Here is a 24,994-nt window from a genome sequence, read left to right as displayed (position 1 = left end):
ATGAGCACCTGGCTGCGCGGCAGGGAAGCCGTCCACTGCCTGGCCCCGGCGCACTCAGACACGGACATGGACGCTCTGCACGGTGATAAGGCCAAGCCCTTTACTAACAATGAATTAAGCTTCCGACCCCTGGGAGGAAGGTGAGTATTACTGGCCCCTGAGCTATATCCAGGGAAACTGAGGCATGTAGGAATTCAGCAGCTTACCCAGGCTCACACAGAGAACAGACCTGGGACTACAACCTGAGAGTCCAGGCAGCTCGACGCATACACCACTCTCGCATTTCCAAGCTTTGACAACAGGCTTTTTTCAGACCTTTCCCCTCCCTGCTGGGGTTCCTGGGTACGTGTGGCCCCACACGGCACAGACTCCAACAGGGCCAACAAAGCGCCTCCGTTCCCAGCCGGGCAGATCTCTGCATTATTACTGCAGCCAGCCTGGTGCCGCGGGAACCTATTTCCTTGCCCGTCCTCCGGCTAGACCAGCCCGACTTCTGGTTTCTTTCTGCTCTAATCCACACCCAGGCTGATGCAGCATCAGGAGAGGAGCGTTGGGGAAGGGTCATGGGGTTATGCAGCAATCGGGGCAGAGAGAACATTCAAATACTTCCCTGGCTGCTGCCCTTTCAGCTGCAGGGAAGCTGCTGAGCAGTGCTCATTCAAACCCTTGCCCTGCAGCAGCTACCATTCAAACTGAACTGAGCTGTCCAGACGCAGAGCCTAGCTGGCCACAGGGATGCCAGACCAGCCTGTCCTCTCCCAGGGACCATATCCTGGGCCCAGGCCAGATGGGTGGTGACAGCCAGGTCTCCCCCCACTGCCACCCCAATCGTCCATAAAGCTGCACCCAGGTCATGAGCACGGAGACCCCTGCAGCAACGCTTGGAAGTCAGCTGTGGCTTTGCCAGGCCCAGCGGCCCAATGGGAATTCCTATTCTCACTTGCAAGCAGCACAGTCTGATCTGCCAGAGGGGGGTGAGGTGCCCAAGGGCCACACACAAGCCATTCCATGCTCTTTAACTAGAAGTTGCATTTGCTCAGCTGCCCCCTCTCGCTGCTGAATACAGGGTCTGCTGTGCAGACAGAGAGCAGAAGGGATTCCAGGGGGTGGGAAGGGGAACAGGTTGTTCTCCTATGAGAGTCCACCGCTATTTAGATTTGCAGCTGTAGTTCATGACTGGCTGTCTGCAGCCTTCCACAGCTCTCCTGTCCCAGGGGCTGTGCGCATGTCTTGATTCACAGTCTGGGTGTGGCTATGTCATGTTACTGCTCATGTGGGACTGGAGGGAGGTCTCGGGGTTCTACAGGGATCTGTTCTGGGTCCAGCGTTGTTCAACATCTTTATTAATGACCTGGATGTAGGTATAAAGAGCACCCTGATCAAGTCCGCAGATGACACAGAGCTAGGGGGGTTGCCAATACTTCGGAGGTTAAAGCTAAAATTCAGAGGGATCTTGATAAATTGGAGAACTGGGCTGTAGACACAACCTGAAATTCAGGAAAGAGAAATGTAAGGTGCTCCACTTAGGCAAGAAAAACCAAGTGCACAAACACAGAATGGGGGATAACCGGCCTGGCAGCAGCACGGCTGAGAAGGGTCTGGGAGTTGTGGTGGGTCACAACCTCAACATGAGTCAGCAATGCGAGGCTGTTGCAAAAAAAGCAAGTGCAATTTTCAGTTGCATGAACAGAGGAAAGCATACAACTCACAGGAGGTGACAGTACCACTCAACTCGGCACTGGTCAGGCTTTAACCGGAGTCCTGTGTCCAATGTTGGTCACCAGTGTATAGAAAGGCTGTAGAGAAACTGGAAAGGATCCAGAGGTGAGCGACAAAGATGATCAAAGGGATAGAATCCAAGCCTTAGGAGCAAAGGCTGAAGGAACTGGGTATGTTTAGTTTGGAAAAAAGAAGATTAAGGGGGACACGATAGCGGTCCTTAGATATCTGAAAGGCTGCCACAGAGAAGCTGGAGAAAAGCAGTTCTCTCTGGCCACGCAGGGCCGGCCAAGAGGCCATGGGCTCAAACGACACACAGCAGACTGAGATTAAATCTCAGGAAAAACTTCCCAGCTGCAAGAACAGGGGACAACGGAACAATGCGCGGGGGGGGGGGGTCGCGGAGGCTCCTTCATGGGAGGTTTCCAAAAGGAGGCTGGAGCCATCTGTGTTGGATGCTCAGACACACCAAACCTGCATCTTGGCCGGGGTCACACTAGCTGACCCTTGTGGTCCCTTCTAACCCTATGGGTCTATGTCAGCTACGACTCTCCTCTGTGGACTTGGCAAGGTGCAATCACATTGCTGCTTCGGCACTGCAATCCCTGCATGTTCTGTTGTACAGTCTGGGGGCTGAGCATTTGCCCGTTCTCTCTGCACGGGAATCACGCGCTCTGTGTTTTATTGGCTCATTCTCCAGGCCACTGTCAGAGGCTCAGGGCGACAGTACAGCCTGGGTCAGTTCACTTTCTGGGGTTCAACCTCCTTCCTGCTCCCTCCCAAAATAGGACAAAGAGAGCTTTCCTGGAACACCCGGCCTCTTTGCCCTGGGGGATGCAGCCAGCTGCTGACTGGGCACTGAAGTCCCTGGGATGACGCAACCCAGACATTGGGGACTCTGGTAACTGTGATAGAAAGTAGCTTTCTCAGTCACTGGGGCCCTGGCCTGGTCTGAGGCTGTTAACTGAGGCCAAGCCAAGCAAGTCAGGATTGAGGGGGTGATGTGGACTGAAGCCTGATCTCCCTGACAACCCACCCAGGACTGGGAATTCCCCCGGATTGTGCTGTGTGTGTTGATGTCGGGGGGATGAGATCTGCTGTTGCGCGGCTAATCTCCAAACAGGCTGATACGTGCTGTGCAATCAATAACAGGGCCGGGCTCGGAGAGCAACCGCAAACCTGGGCCAGGTTCACAGGGAGCTGGGAATAAGAAAAGCCTGCAGCTAGGAATAAAACAGTGTCTGTCTGGCCCTGCCGGCCAGGGCAGAGATCTCACAGGGAACCCTGGACAACAGAGGTCACTCCAAATGTAGGGGATACTTGCCAACCTCTGGGGAGATGTGGTACCCTTTCCCGGGGTACTTGCAGAGGGATAACACTATTCTTATACTCCTAGCCAGAGACGCACACAAGTTCCTCGCCGGGATGCTCACAGACCCAGAGCTGAACATTTCCAAAGGGTTCAGTCCCCAATGTGCTGAGCCCCCTAATCTGGCCCCTCCAGCCAGGGCACAGCCAGTTTAGAGGTGGGATTTCCATGTTTTATCCCCTCCCCCGAACACACTACAAAGAAAGCCCAGGAAAAGGTCTGGGCCTGTCTCCTGACAAGGCAGCTGGACTCAGGGGAGCAGAGTGGGAGTTCAGGAGAGCCTCACACAGCACCTCCTAGCAAAGATAAGGCAGAAAGCCCTTGATAACAGAGGCTGATCTAACAAAGGACCCTGGAAACGGCCCAGATTGTCCCGGGTGTCACCTCCCGGTCTCTGAATCGATCCAGCACGTTCTTCCAAGGTCACCTGGCGGGTGTTACAGGGATCCCAGAGGTGCTGAGAGCACTGGCTAAAGGGAGGTAGAGTGCCAGCAAGCATCTTCTTGCCTCTGTCCTCCCCTCTGGACCCCGCATTGGTCCAGTGCTGCCCTCTCACACCCCTCTGCTATGCTGAGTGTCCCGCCCAGCCACATCCCCTCGCTGGTGTTTCGCAGGCTGGCACTGTCCCCCACGCGGAGAGGCGACACATGTAGGGGGGGCGGGTTCCTGAGTGCAAGATGAGATGGAGCCCCCCAAAGGCCTAGCACCTGTGTGACCACAGCCGGATGCAGACGAAAGACTGGTGCATTCAACTTCTGGGCCAAGCTGCCTTTGCATGAGCTGGACCGAGGCGCCTTGCCCATTACCTGAAGAGCAGGATGTTGACTGATTGGGAACCCCCCCCGCCCCGCCTGAGCAGGCTGCATTCATGCTCCCCATCCCCCGAGAGGCCATCTGGGGCTGAATTTAAAGAGAGGAAAGAACTGCTGCATGGCAGCTCGGGGACAGTCCCCCAGCCTCCAGCAGGACTCAGGGACCTACATTCCCCAGGCCAATAGCCAGAAGAACTGGAGAAGAGTATCTGGGGGGTAGGTCTGCCTCCACATCCATCCCAGCAACTGCTCCCCTGGCCTGGGCTCAAGGCTCAGAGCGCTCGGGTGTTCTCATGGCACCCCGACAACTGGGGGATAGCAGCCCAGCTTCTTCTCACACCTCCTTCTGTTTGGGCCCCTGGTTAAAAATCTACTTCTGAGGGCATTCTGCACCAAAAAATTAAAAATTCGGTGCCAAAAAAATTTAAATCCTGCACACAATGTTTTAAAATTCTGCAAATTTTATTTTTCAAATAAATGTGGAGGCTCCAGTGTGGCACTGGGGAGCACAGGTCACTGGCTAAACAGAGGTGGGAGATCACTGCGCAGCTCCCACCCCCTCCCTGGACACGGCCTCAGCAGTGAGGCTGCACCAAACCTGGACACAGTGCAAGGACAGGGCCTGCCCCAGAAACACCCGAGGGCCCTGCTCCTCCAAGCCATGTGCACCAGGTGTGGGCAGGCAGGCTCAGCAAGGCAGATCCAAGTGTGGAGGGGCTTAGTGTGTGTGGGGGACCAGGTGTGGGTTGAGAGGGTTCTGTGCGGGGCAATCTGGGTGCAGGCAGCTCAGTAGGGGATCCGAATGCGAAGGAGATCTGGATGCACAGGGGCTTGTTGCGGGGGTCTGGGTGCAACGGAAATGGGACTCTGCAGGGGGGCCCAGGTGAAAGTGCTTGGGGCTCAGTGGGGGGAGGGGTCTGGGTGTGGGGGGCTCAGTGGGGTGGGGATCCAGGTTTAACTGGTTGAGGCTCGGTGGGGTGGGGATCTGGGTGTGGGTGACTTGTCGGGGTGGTCCAGGTGCAGGAGCAGTGGGGCTCATCGAGGGGGTTCTGAATGTCGGGGGGTGAGGCTCACCGGGACGGTCTGGGTACAAGGGGGTCTGGATGCATGGGGGTTGGTGGATGGGGGAGCAGTTCCCTGTACAAGGATCCCTCCCCTTGCAGCTGAGGAGTGATGGGTGCAGGAAGCAGGGTGAGGGGAGGTTGCAGAGCTTCCTGCAGCAGGGGGAGAAATCTGGGGGTGGGTCTGACCAGGCCCTGGATGCCATGCCAGGGAAGAGGAAGTTCTGTCCTCCCCAGTCCAGCCTGGACTAGAAGCTGAGCCCAGCACAGGGTCTTCCCCAGTTCCACCTCCTGCTCCACAGTGATTTACCTCTCTACCGGTTGCCCTGTGCACCCGAAACATACTTCTGGGGAGGGTCGCATGACCACTCTTGTGGCTTCCCTTTGCTTCCCCATCAGAAAGTCATTTTTCTGTGGGGAAGCAAAGAAATTTGCGGGGGACATAAATTCTGTGAATGCGCAGTGGCGCAAAATTCCCCCAGGAGTAAAAATCTCCCGGGAGCAGAATGTAGCCGCATTGCTCTTGCTTTTGCTCTATCTCTCTGCTGTTTCCAAGTTTGATTTACCAGCCACAGCACCACCATCAGCTGTCACTGCCTGTACAGCCACTGAGCTCCATTCAGGTGATGTCTAAAAATACACAGTCTTAGCAGGACAGGGTGGGGGGCTTGGGGTCCTTTTCTGCTATTGTTTTCCCAGCTGTAGGATCAGTCTGTCTCCTGAGCACGACCAGGGTTCAGCCTGTTCCTGGAAGCTGGGGGGGACGTCCCTGGGTTGGGATGATGTTACAGAGTGAGACGAGAACAGCTGGCCAGGTCATCAGAACTCCAAGAGACCAGGAACCACTTGGGGATATGATAAATAAAGAGCAGCTGGGACAAAGCATGCACTGGAGGCAGGGCAGGGTTTGCATCTCTTATACAAAGTACAGGGATAGTCCCAGAATGCTGGACTCATCCTCTGGGGAGCTCTGCCAGGCTGCAGCTCCCCCTGCATACGTCTGGCATCTCTAGGGAGAGGGCATCCTCTCAGGGCCAGGTTAGGGGGCATCTGCCACACATCAGCAAATTAATCCTCTCTGTGCCTGAGCGCGGCAGGCCAGCGTGTGTCATCATCCTCATTTCACAGAAGAGGAAACAGACAGCCAGGCAACGTGACTTGGCTGAGGCTACGCGGTAAATAAGTAGCAGAGTTCCTGGCTTCTGGCAAGAGTTAAGGATGCACATTTCTGGGGCCAATAACCAAAGGAACGGCTTTGGACCCATTAGAGATGATTTAGTGGCTGAGGGGCACCTAATCCGAATGTAGTCAGGTGCAGCTCCTTCGGGCGCAAGTCAAGAGCCTGTACGCTGCAGGAGGTGGGACAAGGGGCTGGAGGAGCCCTCACTGGAAATGCCAAGGTCAGGCAGGCTGCAAAAGGGAGAGCAGGTACTCCCAAGGCTGATGGGTAATACTGAAGTTAAACTCCCTAACCAGTCACAAACTGTGCTCCTGATCCCCCACACTGGTTATCAAGAAGCTAGAAAAGAAATCACACAGCCCCCTTATTGCATTCCAGTTCTCTGGCTCCCAGTCAGCGTAGGTGCAGTAAGGTGAGGAGTTATTTAAAAACTCTTCTCACTCTACAAAATGTTCTTCAGAACCCCAACGGGCCAGTCACATTGCCAGGTGAATATTAGTTTGGATCTTACCCAAAATACCACACTGCCAGCTTATTATAAAGAAAAAAGACCAAGAAGAGAGCTGTGAAATGGTAAAGCAGTCACATACACACAGACCTCAGAGTCCATATGTCAAGTTCTTAGCAGTACTGGTGAGCTTGCTGGCTTGAAAGTCCCTCTGGAACACATCCACACCTTGGATGGGTCATTTTCAATCCTTTGTTCAGAGCTCTGTTTGTAGAAAAGTTACTCCAGAGGTAAGAAGCAGGAATGAAGACAAAATGGAGATGATGCATCTGCCCTTTATATTCCTTTTGCCATGTGTTTGTACTTCCTGAGTCCCAAACACAAGCTTCACAGCACATGGCATTGAAAGGCCTTTGCGTTCTGTCCACCAGCATGCCCCTACATGCCTTGCTGAGTCATAAGGTGTATCCCCTGGCTCCCTTCAGTGGGCTCATTGTACAGCTGATGTCCCTTGGTGGACCATCAAGCAGGCCTAGTGCGGATGCCAATCTGTCTGGGGCTGTCACCCAGAAACACAGCACAAGTATGGAAATACAGACATACCCTACATATCTATAACTCACAATACACAGGTGATACAAACATATAAACAAGCTAGTCATACTTGGCAATTTATAACATTTTCACAGATACCTCACACGGCATATCGGGTCAGATTCCTTGCAATTTATAACATTGGTATCAACAATATCACAAAGTGTCCCACATATTCCATACAGTGTCACAATCAGAACTGCCCCTTCTGGCCTTATGTCCTGTGGATCTGATGGAGCAGGGCCCAGACACGCATGCAGGGCAGGAACTGAGGCTGCAGCCTACCCCAGAAGATTCCACAAGGATCCTGCAATGCGGCTACAGGAAGGCTGGGCTCAGGAGTCTCACAGTTCGGGTCCAACACAGAGAAAGGCAGAAGCTGTAGCCCCGGGACTGGAACATGGCTCTTGGCTCTAGGGTTGAGTTCACATCCATCCCTACCCCAGCTCACCGCCCCCCACCCCCCGTCCTTGGCCACAGTGCTGAGATGTCTGAGCCTTACGCCTGCTCCCCACTGGTCAACCACATGTCAGCGAATGACGTATTCTAGACACACCACGGTGGTGACACCATGCCCCGAAAAATACTCTGTTACCACGTGGCCTGTGCTGCACCCCCCTGCCCCGTACACACACACTCCCTTCCACTCAGTGACGGGATGCCCAGGCCCCACTCAGGAGACAATAACAACCCAGAGCTGGGAAGGACGATTTTGCAGAAATAAAAATAAAAATGCAGGAATGACGACCTCAGGGAGACCCTGGCGGGAGGGCTCCAGCTGCCCCATTGGCCCTGAATGGTGGCTCTGTGCCTGCGAGGAGCGCAGAGAGAAAAGCCACATACAGGCTCTCAACAGCTGCTAGGGCAAAGCCAGACAGAGAAGGGGGAGGGTGAGATAAAAGTGAGGGAGAAACAGAGAGACCCACACAGACACCCTCACCCCATACCCTCCCTGCAGGCAAACTCTGGATGCTCCTGGGGCGCTCTGCCTGTCTCCAGCTGGATCTCATCTGATTTCCACAGAGTATCCCTCCTTTCCACTCCATCACTGGAGGTCCAGGGGGGAGATGGCCCAAGCTGGTAGTGGCCTGTATGAAAGGGAACCATGCTTTGCTGTCACTCCCTCCTCCGTCTGCACACTTCTTACCTGCAGACTCACTGCCAGTCGGGCAATGCCAGTGGCCCATGCCAGGGGCTCACTCAGCCCGGAGCCTGGCTCTGGCACTGGAGTGGCTGGACAGGCTCTGGGAGCTACGGCGGACTCCTACCTGCTGCTCCTGGTTTCACCAGGGAGTTCTTTCATGCTGACCGCTTTGCCCCTCCTGCCCTGGGCTGCCGCTGGTTTGACCCCCTTGTCCCAAACTGAAGGCTGTAACTACTCTCGATCCCCCCTCGAGGTTTTGTGCAGCCCCTTGGGGAGCTGCACCTGTGCTCCTCACACTGGACTCACCGTGCAGCGGGCGACCCTGGCTCTCCTGCGACGTGCCGTTCTGCAGAGCCGATACCTCTGGGATCAACACCCAGCCATTGAGATCTGGGGTTTCTCCTCTCCCCAGTGAGCAGCCGTGGACACTGCATACGTCAGTCTGCCTGCGTGTACGTCTCTAGGGCTCCGGGAGATAAGCTGAGCCGCTTTATGATTCTTTCCCAGTGAATTGTGGGAGAATGTGTCTGTCCTGGGCACCTGGGGGGAATTGTGGGATGGCAGCATCAGCACCCGAGAGCTTTCACCTGGGTCCTCACTGCAAACCAGCCTGTGTGAAAGCAGAGCCTGGGCTCGAACCCCAGCCCCAGCCAGGCTGAGAGCACCACAAAGCTCAGATGACAAGAGTTTGGGGTGTGGACGGGGGGTAGGGACAACACCAGGCTAACTCTGCAGGGAAGCCACCCTCATTTCCTCCCCTGACGAGACAAACTCCACACTGCAGCTCAGGGGAAGCTGCGGCTGACTTCACCCCGAGCAGGAGAGGATGAAAGGAGAGACAGAAACTAACCAGTTCAGGGAGAAACGGCTGCTGGGGAGGGAGCTGCCCTAGCCAGGGCCACAGGGCTCTGCTGCTCCTGGGCCAGGTGTTCTGAATACAGGGAGAGGCCCAGCTCTGCATCGCTGCGCATCACCCGTTGCCTTTAGCACCAGCCCCCAGCAGCCAGATGCAGCCCAATCCAGTGGGACCGATGGCTCATCCAGGCAGCTCTTGGAGAAAGGAGCTGGCAACCTCACGGCACCAGAGGCCCTGGGATCTCGGACACTGAATGATCATGCTGCAGCCGTGGAGAAGGTGCTCTAGCTGCTAACCAACTGGCAAGTGAATGGGGAACGCAGCAAGCCACGGATCCTGCAAAAGGCTTCCCTTGCCAGCGGAGCAGCCTTACCCCTCCCCCCTGTTTGTTTTTGTAGCGCTCTGTCCATCCCCTCCCTAATCCCTGGACAAAAGTTTGTTATTGCAACTGCCTCCCCCTCAGCCAGCTGTTCCAGGATCCCCGGAGCTCTGGTGCTAGAGCCCCTTTCCCAGAGCTGCCTGGACACTCGCTGTCAGCATCACGCTGTACTCTTGATCTCCAGCCCCACAGTCCCAGTGCTGCCAGCCCCACAGGTTCAAAAGGCATGAGGGAAATCATGAGAGTTTTTTTAAAAAATCATAAATGTGGGGTTCTTTCCATTTGCTTTTGGGTTTCTGAGCCTTTAGGACACACAAGGGTAACGTTCTCCAGCTTTACTCTGTGACCATTTATCTAGTTCTTCAAAAAGGAACTAGGTAAGTTCCTAGAGGATAGGTCTATCAAAGGCTATTTGGGCAGGGATAGTGTCCCAAGCCTCTGTTTGCCAGAATCTGGGAATGGGGGACAGGGGATGGATCACTTGGTGATTCCCTGTTCTGTTCATTCCCTCTGGGGCACCTGGCCCTGGCCACTGTCAGCAGACAGGACACTGGGCTAGATGGACCTTTGCTCTGACCCAGTATGGCCGTTCTTATGTTCATGAGGGCTAGAAACTTACTTTTTTAAAATGAAGGCTGAAAGTCTCACATAGTCAGCTGACTCCAGGAGCTGGTGCTTTAAGGAAAATTCCAAATATGGTGAGACTAGCCGTAAAATTGCAAGAACTGGCAACATTGCAGTGGCTGAGTCTATTCCGCTTTGGAACATGACACTTCTGCAGCTTTTGGTTTTTAATTATAGACATTTAGATCATAGTTTAAGCTTTGAAATCATTATTTTTCTTTGTTAAAGAGCCTGAGACACTTCTGGGAATGAGGTTGCTGAATGAGACCAGAGGCCAATTTTTAAAAGATAGTTAGGCACCTAAGATGCAGGGCGCTAGGCACTTAGTCTCTTAATGGGATTTCCAAAAGGGTCTATCTGCATCTTTAGGCAAATAACTTTGAAAGTCTGGCCTTAGAACAGGGGTGGGCAAACTACGGCCCGCGGGATTGCCCCCCGTGGTGCCGCAGGCCCCGTGCTGCTCTCAGAAGTGGCCGGCACCACGTCCCTGGGGCCCAGGAGAGGGGGACAGAGGGCTCCATGTATTGCCCTTGTCTCCAGGCACCGCCCCCTGCAGCTCCCATTGGCCAGGAACGGGGAACCGCAGCCAATGGGAGCTTCAGGGGAGGTACCTGGAGGCGTGGCAAGGGCAGCGCATGGCGCCCTGAGCCCCCTTATACACCCTGCACCCCTCCTCTGCCCCAATCCCTTGCCCTGAGCCCGTTCCTGCACACTGCACCCACTCCCACACCCTGCACTTCCTCCTGCACCCCAACCTCCTGCCCTGGCCCTGCATACAATTTTCCCACCCAGATGTAGCCCTCGGCCCAAAAAGTTTGCCCACCCCGCCTTAGAAGATATAATGGAATGCAAAACCATATTACATTGTTCATCCACTAGGTCGCACTTTATGTAAAATACCTTATTTGAGCGAACTCAGCCATACCTGGCAGCAGAGCCGTCCCTAGGGGATGGAAAATTGGGGCGACCGCTCCAGGCCCCGTGATTTAGTGGGCCCCGCGGGCCGGTGCGATTGGCCAGCACCGCATGGGGAGCCCCTTCCACCCGAGGGAGAGCAGCGCCGCTGCTGACTCCCCAGCCCCGGGAGGTGGGTAGCGTAGCCCCAGCCCCCTCTAGCCCGGTGGTGCCACCGAAGTGGGGCCTGGGGTGGGGGGCGGAGCGTGGGCTGGGCCACACCTGGCTGTTTGAGGAGGCACCGCTTCCCCCAGCCTCTCCTACGCGCCCCCGCCGCGATCGGTCCTGGAAGTGATGTCACCTCCGCCCCAGACTCCGCACCCCTTAGGGACGGCCCTGCCTGGAAGAGCATTAAAGGATCTTATCACAAAACCATCTAGTGTGTATAAGTAAGCTCGGTGACCAGTCCATCTCTGGTACAGAAATACATGACATGGTGTCAGGAGTAAATTAAGGACAGACACAAAGGCTGCAGACAGAAGGAACGGTGACAAAGGTTGCAGGATCTCATCAACATGCCACTCTTCAATGGCTCTGGGAACTTGAGCTTTGACAAACCTTCCCAATGGACAGAGTGGAAGCTTACTGCTGGGGAGGGTCGCATGACTGTGTTTTGCAAGATTCTGAATTGCAAACAAACTCCTCAAAGAAACTGGAGACATACAGGTATCTTCTTTAATTTACATAGTATGGGGAAGAAGGCAGAGCATATCTTTAAATCCTTTGACTTTACTGAATACAATCACAAAGACTACTGGAAAGTTGCATACTTTATACCTCAGAGAAATGTGGTTTATGAAAAAGCATGTTTCCACCAGAGAATTCAAGAACCAGGGGAAAATTTTGAGTGTTTTATAGGAACTCTGCGTACATTGGCTGAAAACTGTGATTTTGGGAATGCAAAACATGAAAATATCTGAGACAGGCTGGTTATTGGGTTAACAGATAAAAACTTTTCAGACCAGCTACAATTGATGAGAGATTTAACCCTAGCCACATATTACAGAAAGCAAAGCAGTTGAGCAGCAGAAAGAGACAGCAAAACCAAGAGCAACTTGCCAAACTTGAAAACCAAAAAATAAGCCTAGATGCTGTTAACAGATGCAGCAGGAGTGTTAAAAGTACTTACCATGAGACCCCAGAGACAAGAAGAAAGAACTCCCAGGCTAAGAGGGACGAATTCTAGCCTACATGCACAAGGTGTGGAAAAAGTCATATCCCAAGAGATGACGCATGTCTAGCCGGAGACACACAGTGATATACATGCACAAAATATGGACATTTTGCAGCTGTTTGCCACACCAAAGCAGTCAGGGAGTTGACACATATTCCAGACAATCAAGAGCTGTTGTTCTGGGATCTATCGCTTGTGATGCCACACAGCCTCCCCGGGGAGTGAAACTGAATATTTATGGCAAGATTATTGATTTCAAAACTGACTCAGGAATTGACATCACAGTCCTCTCAGAAGGGGCTTACAATCACCTTCAACCCCTCCCAGGGCTGAAGTCACCTGACTACGCTCTGAGTAGCCCTGCAGGTTTTCTGAACTGCATGGGCCAGTTCACCACTGAAACAACTTACGAAGACAAAAGCTTTGCATTCATAGAATCATAGAATCATAGAATATCAGGGTTGGAAGGGACCTCAGGAAGTCATCTAGTCCAACCCCCTGCTCAAAGCAGGACCGATCCCCAATTAAATCATCCCAGCCAGGGCTTTGTCAAGCCTGACCTTAAAAACTTCTAGGGAAGGAGATTCCACCACCTCCCTAGGTAACCCATTCCAGTGTTTCACCACCCTCCTAGTGAAAAAGTTTTTCCTAATATCCAACCTAAACCTCCCCCACTGCAACTTGAGACCATTACTCCTCGTTCTGTCATCTGCTACCACTGAGAACAGTCTAGAGCCATCCTCTTTGGAACCCCCTTTCAGGTAGTTGAAAGCAGCTATCAAATCCCCCCTCATTCTTCTCTTCTGAAGACTAAACATCCCCAGTTCCCTCAGCCTCTCCTCATAAGTCATGTGTTCCAGTCCCCTAATCATTTTTGTTCCCCTCCGCTGGACTCTTTCCAATTTTTCCACATCCTTCTTGTAGTGTGGGGCCCAAAACTGGACACAGTACTCCAGATCAGGCCTCACCAATGTCGAATAGAGGGGAACGATCACGTCCCTCGATCTGCTGGCAATGCCCCTACCTATACATCCCCAGATGCCATTGGCCTTCTTGGCAACAAGGGCACACTGTTGACTCCTATCCAGCTTCTCGTCCATTGTAACCCCTAGGTCCTTTTCTGCAGAACTGCTGCCAAGCCATTCAGTCCCTAGTCTGTAGTGGTGCATGGGATTCTTCCGTCCTAAGTGCAGGACTCTGCACTTGTCCTTGTTGAATCTCATCAGATTTCTTTTGGCCCAATCCTCCAATTTGTCTAGGTCCGTCTGTATCCTATCCCTGCCATCCAGCGTATCTACCACTCCTCCCAGTTTAGTGTCATCCGCAAACTTGCTGAGGGTGCAATCCACGCCATCCTCCAGATCATTTATAAAGATATTGAACAAAACCGGCCCCAGGACCGACCCTTGGGGCACTCCATTTGATACCGGCTGCCAACTAGACATGGAGCCATTGATCACTACCTGTTGAGCCCGACAATCTAGCCAGCTTTCTCTCCACCTTATAGTCCATTCATCCAGCCCATACTTCTTTAACTTGCTGGCAAGAATACTGTGGGAGATCGTGTCAAAAGCTTTGCTAAAGTCAAGGAACAACACGTCCACTGCTTTCCCTTCAGAGTGTATATGACCAAAGGATCACAGACCAACAGCCTTCTCAGCTGCAGAATGGCAGCCACAATTGGGCTAGTGAGAAAGCAGGAAGAATTCAATGGAGGTTTTGATTATATTGGACTTTTGACAGGAGATCCAGTACAAATCAACTTACAAGACAATGCTGAGCCATACAGTGTAAAACCCCTCTACCGGAGAGACCTTGGAAGAGACTAGCTGCAGCTATATGCACATTCAGAGGACATCATTACCTGGTGATTGTGGACTGTTTTTCCAGGCATATAGAAGTAATGTACCTGAAAGATGTAATGTGTGGCTGTGTTACCAAGAAACTGAAGTGCACCATTGCTCACTTTGATATTCCAGAACCAATAGTGATGGGCAATGGACCACAATTCACTGCAGCAGAATTTAAATCACTCTGAATGAAACAGGATTTTGATCATATTACTAGCAGCCCATACCACCCACAAGCAAATGGAGAGTCTGAGAGAGCTGTACAGACAACAGGAAAATCCTACAGCAGGAAGACCCACTCCTTGCTCTCCTGAGTTACAGAGCACGATCAATAGCAGCTACTGGATACTGTCCAGCACAACTCCTGTGGGGAAGACAACTCAGAACTACTGTTCCAACTTTGGAAAAGAACCTATGTCCATAATGACCAGATATGAAGAGAGTAGTCCAATCAGATAAAAAGGCTTAAAAGAGCTTATGGACACTTATATAATAGACATCACTCAGTCAGAGAACGGCCAGGTCTAGAACCTGGTGACCACGTACATGGAGAAAAAGGACGGACAACTCCAGCTGTCATAAAGAAAAAGAATTCAGTGCTCAGATGGTATGTGATAAGCGACCCACAGTGGAGAGTTCACCAGAAGCCGTTGACATCTACAGTTTGTTCCTCAGAGAGAACAATCAACAGAGCAAACTCAACAGACAGCGGATGCAGAACAAGACGCCGACGCCTGACCGATTCCAAACCAATCACAGCTAGTCATTGCAATTAATGGACAGTCAGATGAGCCAGTTGTTACGGGTTCAGGCTGTGTAATTAGAAAACTGGGATGATTCAGAGACACTTCACAAACCGATCCATACTGAACTTCGATGACAGCCTGATAGTGAAATACTGTAAAGGGTAGGATTGTCGAACTTGAAGGGGGAGATGTGACGGACACTGGGTGACACTGGTCAGCCACTAGGTGACAGTGTGTAAAATATCTTATGTGAGCTCACCTCCGCCAGCCCTGGGAGAGCAGTAAAGGATCTTATGATGAACACCTCTGGTGTGTACAAGTAAGGTCTGTAGCCAGTCCACCTCTTGTACAGACATACATGACAGACGATTGATAAGACAGGCAGGCAACATGGTCCAATGGAGAGATCACAGGATTGGGATGGGAGTCAGGAGACCTGGTCTCTATTCCAGCCACTGACTCACCATGTAATCTAGGGCAAGTCTCTGTGCCTGGATTTCCCCACCAGTAAATGGGGATAATGACATTCACCTTCTTTGAGATCAGTGGCTGGAAAGTGCTAAGTATGGACAGACAGACAGATTTCTCTATAACCCCGGTCATTGCAAAGCTGCTGCAGCATTCTGTATTAGGATTCTGCAGTGGTTTTCTCCCAGTACAGTTTTATGATGTATTTTTCCCAAAAAAACTTTACTTCTGAAAATGCTCACCGAGAAACGGAGACCTGGATACTGTGCAGGGCAGAGACAGGGTTGTGTCCTGCCTGTGTGCAGGAGGGTCTCCTTTAATTGTCTTGCTTCACTCTTGCTTTCCTTCCCCATCATCTGAGTCACAGCTTGGACAGCCCTGAGCCTGGAAGTGGATTTTGCCACATTACAAAGGAAATGAGTGGCTGGTTAAGCAAAGCTAGTTCACCCAGGCAGGAGGGGAGATTTCAAGGCACTGGCTGGCACACCCCTTCCAGGAAGAGACAGAGAAAAAAAACACTTTGGAGGGAAATAGAACAGTTAGAAAAACAAGCCTGTGTGGGCGTCTTGTGTTCATCTTGGCAGGCACCACGGGCCAGATTCACCCCGGTGGGACCGCACTGAGTTCCACGGGCACGCACCAAGGATGGATTTGGCCACTTGGTTTTAAGATGCTTCCCCTGCCTGTTTTGCTCGCACCCCAGTTCGTGTGCTGTGTGGGCATGAAGAAAGCCTGCCTCTGTGCACAATGGGAGCTGCTGTTCCTGGGGCCTGGCTCGCTCTGTGAATGTTTTGCAGATGAAGCAGCAAGGCGTGAGCTAGACTGAGTTTAAGACGTCTTTCCCAGACAGCCCCCTCCCTCCTTCCCCCTTTCCACTCCCTCCCCCTCCCCTTCACAAGCAGGGCTTGCTCTTTTATACAAGAGACGAGAGGTGGGTGGCTGGGTGGGAGGGATCCTCTCTGCCTTACTCTGGTCGGGAACGGGATGGAGGTACGGAGGCAGAGGCTGGCCTGACTCAGGCAGAGCCCCCTCTGCCCCTCGTCTGGCTTCCCTGCAACTTTTCTAGGGCACCTGGATTTCATTGAGGATCCGCCAGAAGAAAAAAGAGCCGCTTGCATGGACTGGAGAGAGTGGCAGGGCAACTAGATGCACTAGGAAAACTTCTAGCATCCAGGGAGAAGTGACAGTTACCTCCTTGCTCCCGCCAGCCTCCCAGCCACTTCCTAGCAAACCATGGTAATGCCTTCTGCTTTTGTACCTTTTTAATGACTTTTCCCACTAGCTTTCCCTGTCTGCTTCTCTCCTCTGTCCCCTGCTGCCAACACAGACCGCACACCTGGTCCTGCAGCAAAGTCCTAGCAGTAGCCTGCTGCTTTAGCGCTCTCAGTGCACGGTGGGTGGCATCCTTTCCAAGGCCCTGTCTTTCTGTATGCTTTGCGCCACACTGGACGCGGCTGTCAGCCCCGAAACGCTAACGCTCAGGTGTAACGCTGCTCCTTGCCGAGTGGCAATGGGGAGACAGACTGACGACAGAGCTCGCTTCTAAAACCATTTGTGCCTGGGAGAATTCCCTTCTCACGCAGAGACCGTGTCTCCAGCAGATTGAGCAGACGTTTGGCACCAAGTAGAAAGAAGGGTACAAAGATCACTAGCAGCTGTTTGGATGGAAGTGTGTGGGACTGCAAAACATTGTGGTTAAAACCTCCCCGCACTCCCTTGTTATGGCTGCAGGGAATTAGAGCCAGAAACTGTGTGTTAATAACTTCGCTCCTTCTCCCTTTGCTATGCAGGGACGATATTCCTTACGTCGGGTCCCTATGCTAGGGCTCTCAGGAGCTGCATTACTGTTATTGACACACTGTGCCGCCTTGAGCGGCTGGGATGTGCTGTACGGACCTTGTCTCTTACCTTCCCTGATGCTTTGACTCATCTTTAAAGTTTGGATCCTGCAGTCCTTGCTCAAGCTAAACTCCCCTGATGTAAGAGCTGCAGCCGCGGGAGTGGAATTGTTATTGGCTGCCGGTTTGTGCTCTCAAAGCTCTGCGTAAGGGAGAGGGAGTGGTATGCTTGGTGACTTGAGAGTTAAATGAACAACCTTACAGTGCCAAAACTGTATTTATTGTGAAGATCTAACCCTTCCCCGAGATCCAGACAGACAGCTTTATAAAAACAGATGGGGATTTTGGGGAAACATCATTGTCTCCATTTTAACTACACTTTAGGTTATTGAAATGGAAATAACTTATAAAATCTCAGTCTCTTTATGCTCTTAGTGACTTTTGTTTTCTTTTTGCACTTCACTTAAATTGGTCGAAGAAAGTCGACTGGTCAGTTCCCTTTGGTTCCTAATCACTCCCTAGTTAGTGTCCCTTTTTGCCTCGTATTTGCATGCGGCTGCTGCTCTCTATTCACAGCCAAATTAGTCTCATTTACTGATGGGAGGTTTTTTGGTAACATTTCATTAAGTCGTTTTGTCATCTTGGGCCAAATCATCCCTGGTGGAATTGACCTTGGTGGAATTACACCAAGAATAAAGTCGGGTCATTAGGATCTGTAAAATCCCACTCTCCTCTTCTCTCTCTCTCTCTCTCTCTGTCTCTACATGGGGGCCCCAAATTCAGTTGACAATTTTCTTTAACCCTGGTTTAAGAGGGCCCTGCTGCTTTACAAATTACAACATTAATTTGAACTGGTTCATCGTGGGGGGGCAGGATTTGGACTTCTTCATCTCTGTTTTATTACAGCAACAGGACACCCAGTGAATTCAGTACCTCACCAGCTGGTGGGAGGTGGCTAAATTACCGAGCTCTCCTTTGAGATTTGGGAGTAACAGCACCGGCTGCTCCATTCACTGTCCCAGTCAACAGACCAAGGAAGGGCATGAGAACCAGCAGACAGGCGGTTTGAAGTGCCATGGTACCCAGACAGCAGGACAGAACAGAGAGATGAAGCTGACTTGCAAGACAGTCTACAAAAGAGTAGCATCCCCATGCCCCAAAGCCACCCAACCAGGCCCCTTGCGCCAATCTGACTGGGGGAGAAAACCCAGTATTGTGCAAGTGTCTGTTTGCAGGGGACGCCAGATCTCAGCGGAGGTCAGGAGGCCAGCACTGTATGGGCTCACATGGACATAGCTCCCTGCCTCCCGCATCCTCTCTAGAGGAGGTGCCTGCACGTCAGGGCAGAAGCAGATTGACACAAGCTTGCTTTGCAGCCCTGCACCATGCTGTGTGGCCTTAGCGTAGGAGACACTTCATAGAATCATAGAATCATAGAATATCAGGGTTGGAAGGGACCTCAGGAGGTCATCTAGTCCAACACCCTGCTCAAAGCAGGACCGATCCCCAATTAAATCATCCCAGCCAGGGCTTTGTCAAGCCTGACCTTGAAAACCTCAAAGGAAGGAGATTCCACCACCTCCCTAGGTAACGCATTCCAGTGTTTCACCACCCTCCTAGTGAAAAAGTTTTTCCTAATATCCAACCAAAATCTCCCCCACTGCAATTTGAGACCATTACTCCTTGTCCTGTCCTCTTCTACCACTGAGAACAGTCTAGAACCATCCTCTCTAGAACCACCTCTCAGGTAGTTGAAAGCAGCTATCAAATCCCCCCTCATTCTTCTCTTCCGTAGACTAAACATCCCCAGTTCCCTCAGCCTCTCCTCATAACTCATGTGTTCCAGCCCCCTAATCATTTTTGTTGCCCTCCGCTGGACTCTTTCCAATTTTTCCACATCCTTCTTGTAGATTGGGGCCCAAAACTGGACACAGTACTCCAGATGAGGCCTCACCAATGTCGAATAGAGGGGAACGATCACGTCCCTCGATCTGCTGGCAATGCCCCTACTTATACATCCCCAAATGCCATTGGCCTTCTTGGCAACAAGGGCACACTGTTGACTCCTATCCAACTTCTCGTCCACTGTAACCCCTAGGTCCTTTTCCGCAGAACTGCTGCCGAGCCATTCGGTCCCTAGTCTGTAGCGGTGCATTGGATTCTTCTGTCCTAAGTGCAGGACTCTGCACTTGTCCTTGTTGAACCTCAACAGATTTCTTTTGGCCCAAACCTCTAATTTGTCTAGGTCCCTCTGTATCCTATCCCTACCCTCCAGCGTATCTACCACTCCTCCCAGTTTAGTGGCATCTGCAAACTTGCTGAGGGTGCAATCCACGCCATCCTCCAGATCATTTATGAAGATATTGAACAAAACCGGCCCCAGGACCGACCCCTGGGGCACTCCACTTGACACCAGCTGCCAACTAGACATGGAGCCATTGATCACTACCCGTTGAGCCCGACAATCTAGCCAGCTTTCTCTCCACCTTATAGTGCATTCATCCAGCCCATACTTCTTTAACTTGCTGGCAAGAATACCGTGGGAGACCGTGTCAAAAGCTTTGCTAAAGTCAAGGAACAGCACGTCCACTGCTTTCCCTTTATCCACAGAACCAGTTATCTCGTCATAGAAGGCAATTAGATTAGTGAGGCATGACTTGCCCTTGGTGAATCCATGCTGACTGTTCCTGATCACTTTCCTCTCCTCTAAGTGCTTCAGAATTGATTCCTTGAGGACCTGCTCCATGATTTTTCCAGGGACTGAGGTGAGGCTGACTGGCCTGTAGTTCCCAGGATCCTCCTTCTTCCCTTTTTAAAGATGGGCACTACATTCGCCTTTTTCCAGTCGTCCGGGACTTCCCCCAATCGCCATGAGTTTTCAAAGATAATGGCCAATGGCTCTGCAATCACATCCGCCAACTCCTTTAGCACTCTTGGATGCAGTGCATCCGGCCCCATGGACTTGTGCACGTCCAGCTTTTCTAAATAGTCCCGAAATACTTCTTTCTCCACAGAGGGCTGGTCACCTCCTCCCCATGCTGTGCTGCCCAGAGCAGTAGTCTGGGAGCTGACCTTGTTCGTGAAGACAGAGGCAAAAAAAGCATTGAGTACATTAGCTTCCTGCATTGTCGGAAGGGGTTTTTCCACTGCTGTAGGGAATCCACCTCCCCACGTTGCGGTAACCAGGCTGACAGAATAATTTGTCCATCGACCAAGCCACGTGTACACCAGGGCGAGGTTGGCTTAACCACAGTGCTTAGAGGGTGTGAATTTTTCACACCCCTGAGTGCCACAACTATGTTGAACTAATTTTTACATGTAGACCAGGCCTAAGGCTGGCAAGTCTGACACAGCCTTCACTTTAAAATGGTAAACAGAGAGCTCTGCAACCAGGCTGAAATCTGCCTCACTGAGAAGTGAGAATTTAATGGCAGGGTGTGTCTACCTGGGGACACTCAGGAAAGCTCCTCAGAATTAGCTAAAAGGTGTGCCGTTAAAGTGCATTAGCTAAAACCCACTAAAGCTAATTAAGCTAAGCTGGACAAAGGCAACTTTACTTCTAAAGTAGCATGTCCACAGAGGGGTTTAATGTGCTTTAACTAGTGCACTCTAAATTCACACCTTGGGATGATTCCACTTAACTTCCCCCAGTGTCCCCATGTCGACATGTGTGTGACAGTCTCACCCCCTCAGTCCCCGTGTGACAGCTACAGACCCCGCGGGGCAAGTGGCTGGGCTTGTTCAAGTACCAGAAAGCCATTGCTGATACAGCTCTTGGCTGGATCAATGGGAGGTTGCTAACTAAAGCTCCTCTTGGCTTGAGACTGTGCTCAGAGCTTTGGAATTCCTCCATATCAAGTAGAGTTAAATTTGGAGACTGACCTTCCTACCAGGTCAAGAAGCTCAGATCTGTAGCAGGTCAAGCTTGACAGCAGGAGATAAACGCGCTCTCTCTGTTATCTAGGGATTGAACAGAGACAGATCAGGAGATTTTACAGATCTATAAAAACTCAACACATCCTAGTTAAAAAGTACATTGGGGTTAATTCTTCCATCAGCCCAGATTTTGCAGAAACATTGGTTTGCATGCTCAGAAACCACCATTTGTGTGTGTCTATGGGCCTCTGTACATGCAAATCCAGGCAAGTCTTTATTTGTCCACCTGTCCACTTCCTTCACAAATAGTAGCGCTGGGAGTGCTATCTCAGGCTATTATAGCTGCATTAGTATTTACTCTCCATGAACGGCTTGAAAGCCCATCCTAATGGCTTGAAAAGCCAATGTCTGTCCTTACTAGTTATGTGGTTTTTCTATTTGACAACAATTTTTATTTCCCCCCACCCCGTTACAGCTGAAATTTAACATGAACTCATCCTGATTGCTTCCCTTTGTGCACCAGTTATGACAGTCAGATTAGCACAGCCTGGGAAACAGGGTTTGTTTAATTAACTGCTTCTGCAGAGTCAGGTCAGGAAATTGGAAATATCATTGAGTGGGCCTTACACAAATGGTGGCTCTTGTTTTAGTCTGGCGGGTTTTGTTTTGCAAGGAATGGGGCTGTAGAATATGTAGGATATTTCCTAACAGATTCTCCAATGATTGGTTGGGAATCAGTGAAATGTAGGGATGAGGCTGAACCAGAGCAATCAAGGTGCCTGGCCTCATGCACTGTCAGCCCTCCCCGCAATTGTATTTCTAAGACACCTGCCAGTGTCTGGGAAAGAGCTTAGCTGTGAACAGCTCTGAACTAGGGGGAAGCTGGGACTGGATCTAATCTCCCTATAATGGGCTGAGCCAAATCACCAGGTGTGAATACTCCTGAATCTGGGGAGTTTAGAATTTGGAGCCTGCACTTGGAAACTCAGGCCCACCACAAATCAAACTAGTATAAACCTAGGCATACTGGTGACCCTTTAAATCAAAAGCCCCTTAACAGGTCTGTTCAAAAGACAGTCCTTGTGACGCGAGTGGCATCTCCCCAATTGGCTCAGACCTTTAGACCGTTCCTCACTTCAGCAGTGTCGTAACTAATGTACACCGCGTCCCAGAAAAGCATGGTTACTCCCAAGGATATGCGTCTGTTGCACGTGACTCTGCCAGCCACGCTGGTGTATTTAAATCAGTGTTCTTCCTTTACAGACACTTCCACACTCCCACCAAGCTGGAGGGCCGGTCTGGAGGCTCTGTGAGGAGGCTGGGAAAGCGAGTGATGGATGGGGTATATTAAAGTGGGGGAAGTGGGACAGGTCCCCAACGGGGGTGGAAACTGGCCCATTGCTAGTGTTGATCTGTCTAATGGATGATGCATTTCCCTGGCAGGATCCCCGGTCTCTGGATGCCGCGGTGCAGAACGCCCTGCTAGCCCTCTACCCGCCATTTGAAGTCACAGCCCCAACTGTCCTCAGCCAGCTCTTCCGCCTGCTCGACAGCAACTACCAGGGCGACGGGTTATGCTGCCTCCTTGATTTCCTGATTCCTGCCAAGCGCCTCTTTGAGCACGTGCGGCAGGCGGCCTGTGTGAGTCCATGAATAACAACTCCAGCCTCCCCCTCCCACAAGTCTCCCCAGAGCCCAGCTCTCAGCCCCAGGCCTGCCGTGGGTGCGTGGGTGCAGGCAGGCTGCCCCCACTGAAGCAAGCTTTCCATGTAGACGCTAAAAGCTGTGCAATCCCACCTAGGGGCAGGGCAGTCTGGCAGTGAAGCAAGGAACAGGACAGGATGCCTGGATTCTCTCTTAGGGGCCTGCAGCAAAATCACCTTATCGGGGTCTCATTTTCTCATCTATAAAATGGGATGATGACACTTCCCCAAGCCCCCCAGGTTGCTGGGTTTATTAATCATTGTGAGGCATCTTGTGGCACTGCAGAGTCGGTCTGTACATCATTATTCCCACCCCAAATGGGAATAACGGCCTGGCCCGGCTGCACACCGGGACTGGGACAAATCGTCCAGTACGGGTTGCAAGGTTCTCGCAGACAGTGGAACAAAGGCCATATAATCATAATAATCCTGAGCTCTTACACAGCTCTTCATCAGTATCAAAACACTTTACAAAGGAGAACAGGCTCATTATCCCCACTTTACAGATAGGGAAACTGAGGCCAGGGGAGGGTAGTGGCTTGCCCAAGATCACCCGGCAGGCCTGTGGGAGAACCATCTCCTGATTCCCTGTCCGGCGCTCCATCCACTAGGCCACATTAAGCTGGCCAGATACCATTTCATTAACATAGTGGTTTTTTCTTCTCTTAGGCGCCTTACTTTAACTGCATCTTTCTCCATGAAGGCTGGCCCTTGTGTCTTCACGAGAAAGTGGTCATTCACCTTGCACCACTCAACCCCCTCTTACTACGCCCAGGAGACTTCTACCTCCAAGCAGAGCCCTACGGAGAGCAATCTGCCTGCATCACTGTAAAGTGCCTCTCTCAGGACTTGCGCACTGTGGAAGAAAGAACAGTTCCTGAATCCTCCTACACGCTGCTATTCACCAAGGAGTGGCTGGAGGAAATCAACCGAGACCTGGAGAGAGCACCTCTGCACACCTGCCTGGTAGCCACAGAAAAGGGAATTGCCCCTGTGCCTTGGAGTAAGATAGCCACGCCAGAATTCGTCAGCAAACCCAAAGCAGCACCAAGTCCCACCCAGGTCGGAGTGTCCCTTCCAGCACATGCACTGGACCTGGGCAGCTCTGAAGGGATGGTAGAGCCAGCATCACAGAGCTGCACAATGTCTTTTTGCATGACTGATGCTCAGGTGCCACATGGTAACAGCATGGGTAACGTCCAAGACGGCAAAGATGTTCCCTGGAGGGCCAGCCAGGGCAAAGATGTTCCCTGGAGGGCCAGCCAGGGCAAATATCCAGGACTCATCAAGGTGGATCAAGCAGGATTGTGGAAGAAGCCCAGTGTGTTCGTTGTGCCAAGCCTGTGCGATATCATCAGCCAGGACCTGGACGGTGACTACGTCGACCTGCTGGAGTTTTCTGAAGAAATGAAGCTGGATCTTCTGGCCAGGTCAGAACCATCTGCTGAGCAACCTAGACCTTCTAGAGCAATAAAGGTGCCATCAGAGCGTAAATCACGGCTTCCAAGGGTGAACAGAGAGTCAGAAGCAGAAAAATGGACCTGTGGGAAAGGGCAGAGCTCAGAGGAGGGTCCCTGCACACCGTGTCTGAGGAGAAAACTGAACAGAGACCCAAAATTCCATGGGCCGAGGTGTCGATACCGTGAGTCCTACGTGGCCGCCCTTCAGAACCCTGTGAGCTTTGGCTCTGGGCTGATGGCAGCCATATTGGAGGAGTCTGATGTGCCCAAACCGGAATTCCCTTCGGCAAGCACAGCTCCAGAGAGTCCAGCTCACCCCAGACGGAGGCCAGGCCAGGCAGCCGCTCCCAGACTCCTCTCTGGCTGTCTTCAGAAGGTAGCGACTCAGGAAACGAAAGCCGAGGAGGTGACAAAGCAGGGATACTTAAAGCTTCTCAAGTCTCCTGCTGGTGCAATGAGAAACCTCCCTCGGCCACAGTCTCCCCCTGTCAGCCACAAATTCTCCTTCTTCAAAGGCCAACGACAACCAGCATCCCCAGGGGACAGTTTGTCTGGTACCAGCCAACATGAAGGGCCTCGGAAAAGGATGTCAGCTATTTACTCTCCCAGGATGAACAGAGCTAAGCCGGCTGGGAAAGGTAATAGCCAATAGAGGGTTGTACAATACTAGGTATAAAGCAATCGTGGTAGTAAGTTGTGCAAGCTTTGCCTCCTTTCCACTAAGAAGTCTGCCACATCT

General features: G+C 51.8%; 1 protein-coding gene across 1 annotated transcript in view; it reads left to right on the top strand.

The window, feature by feature from the left end:
- The window catches only part of KIAA1755 (KIAA1755 ortholog), a 38,402-nt gene continuing 13,408 nt past the window's right edge, over nt 1-24,994 (top strand). Inside the window, exons 1-4 of the mRNA XM_077832476.1 lie at nt 1-140; nt 22,356-22,434; nt 22,536-22,733; nt 23,465-24,893. Of these exons, the coding sequence (XP_077688602.1) occupies nt 1-140; nt 22,356-22,434; nt 22,536-22,733; nt 23,465-24,893 (1,846 nt within the window). The remainder of the gene's footprint in view (nt 141-22,355; nt 22,435-22,535; nt 22,734-23,464; nt 24,894-24,994) is intronic.

Source organism: Eretmochelys imbricata, chromosome 13, assembly GCF_965152235.1.
Source record: "Eretmochelys imbricata isolate rEreImb1 chromosome 13, rEreImb1.hap1, whole genome shotgun sequence".
In the NCBI taxonomy this organism is placed as follows: Eukaryota; Metazoa; Chordata; order Testudines; family Cheloniidae; genus Eretmochelys; species Eretmochelys imbricata.
The sequence above is the reverse complement of the archived record's forward strand: the minus strand, read 5'-3'. Positions and strand labels throughout refer to the sequence as shown.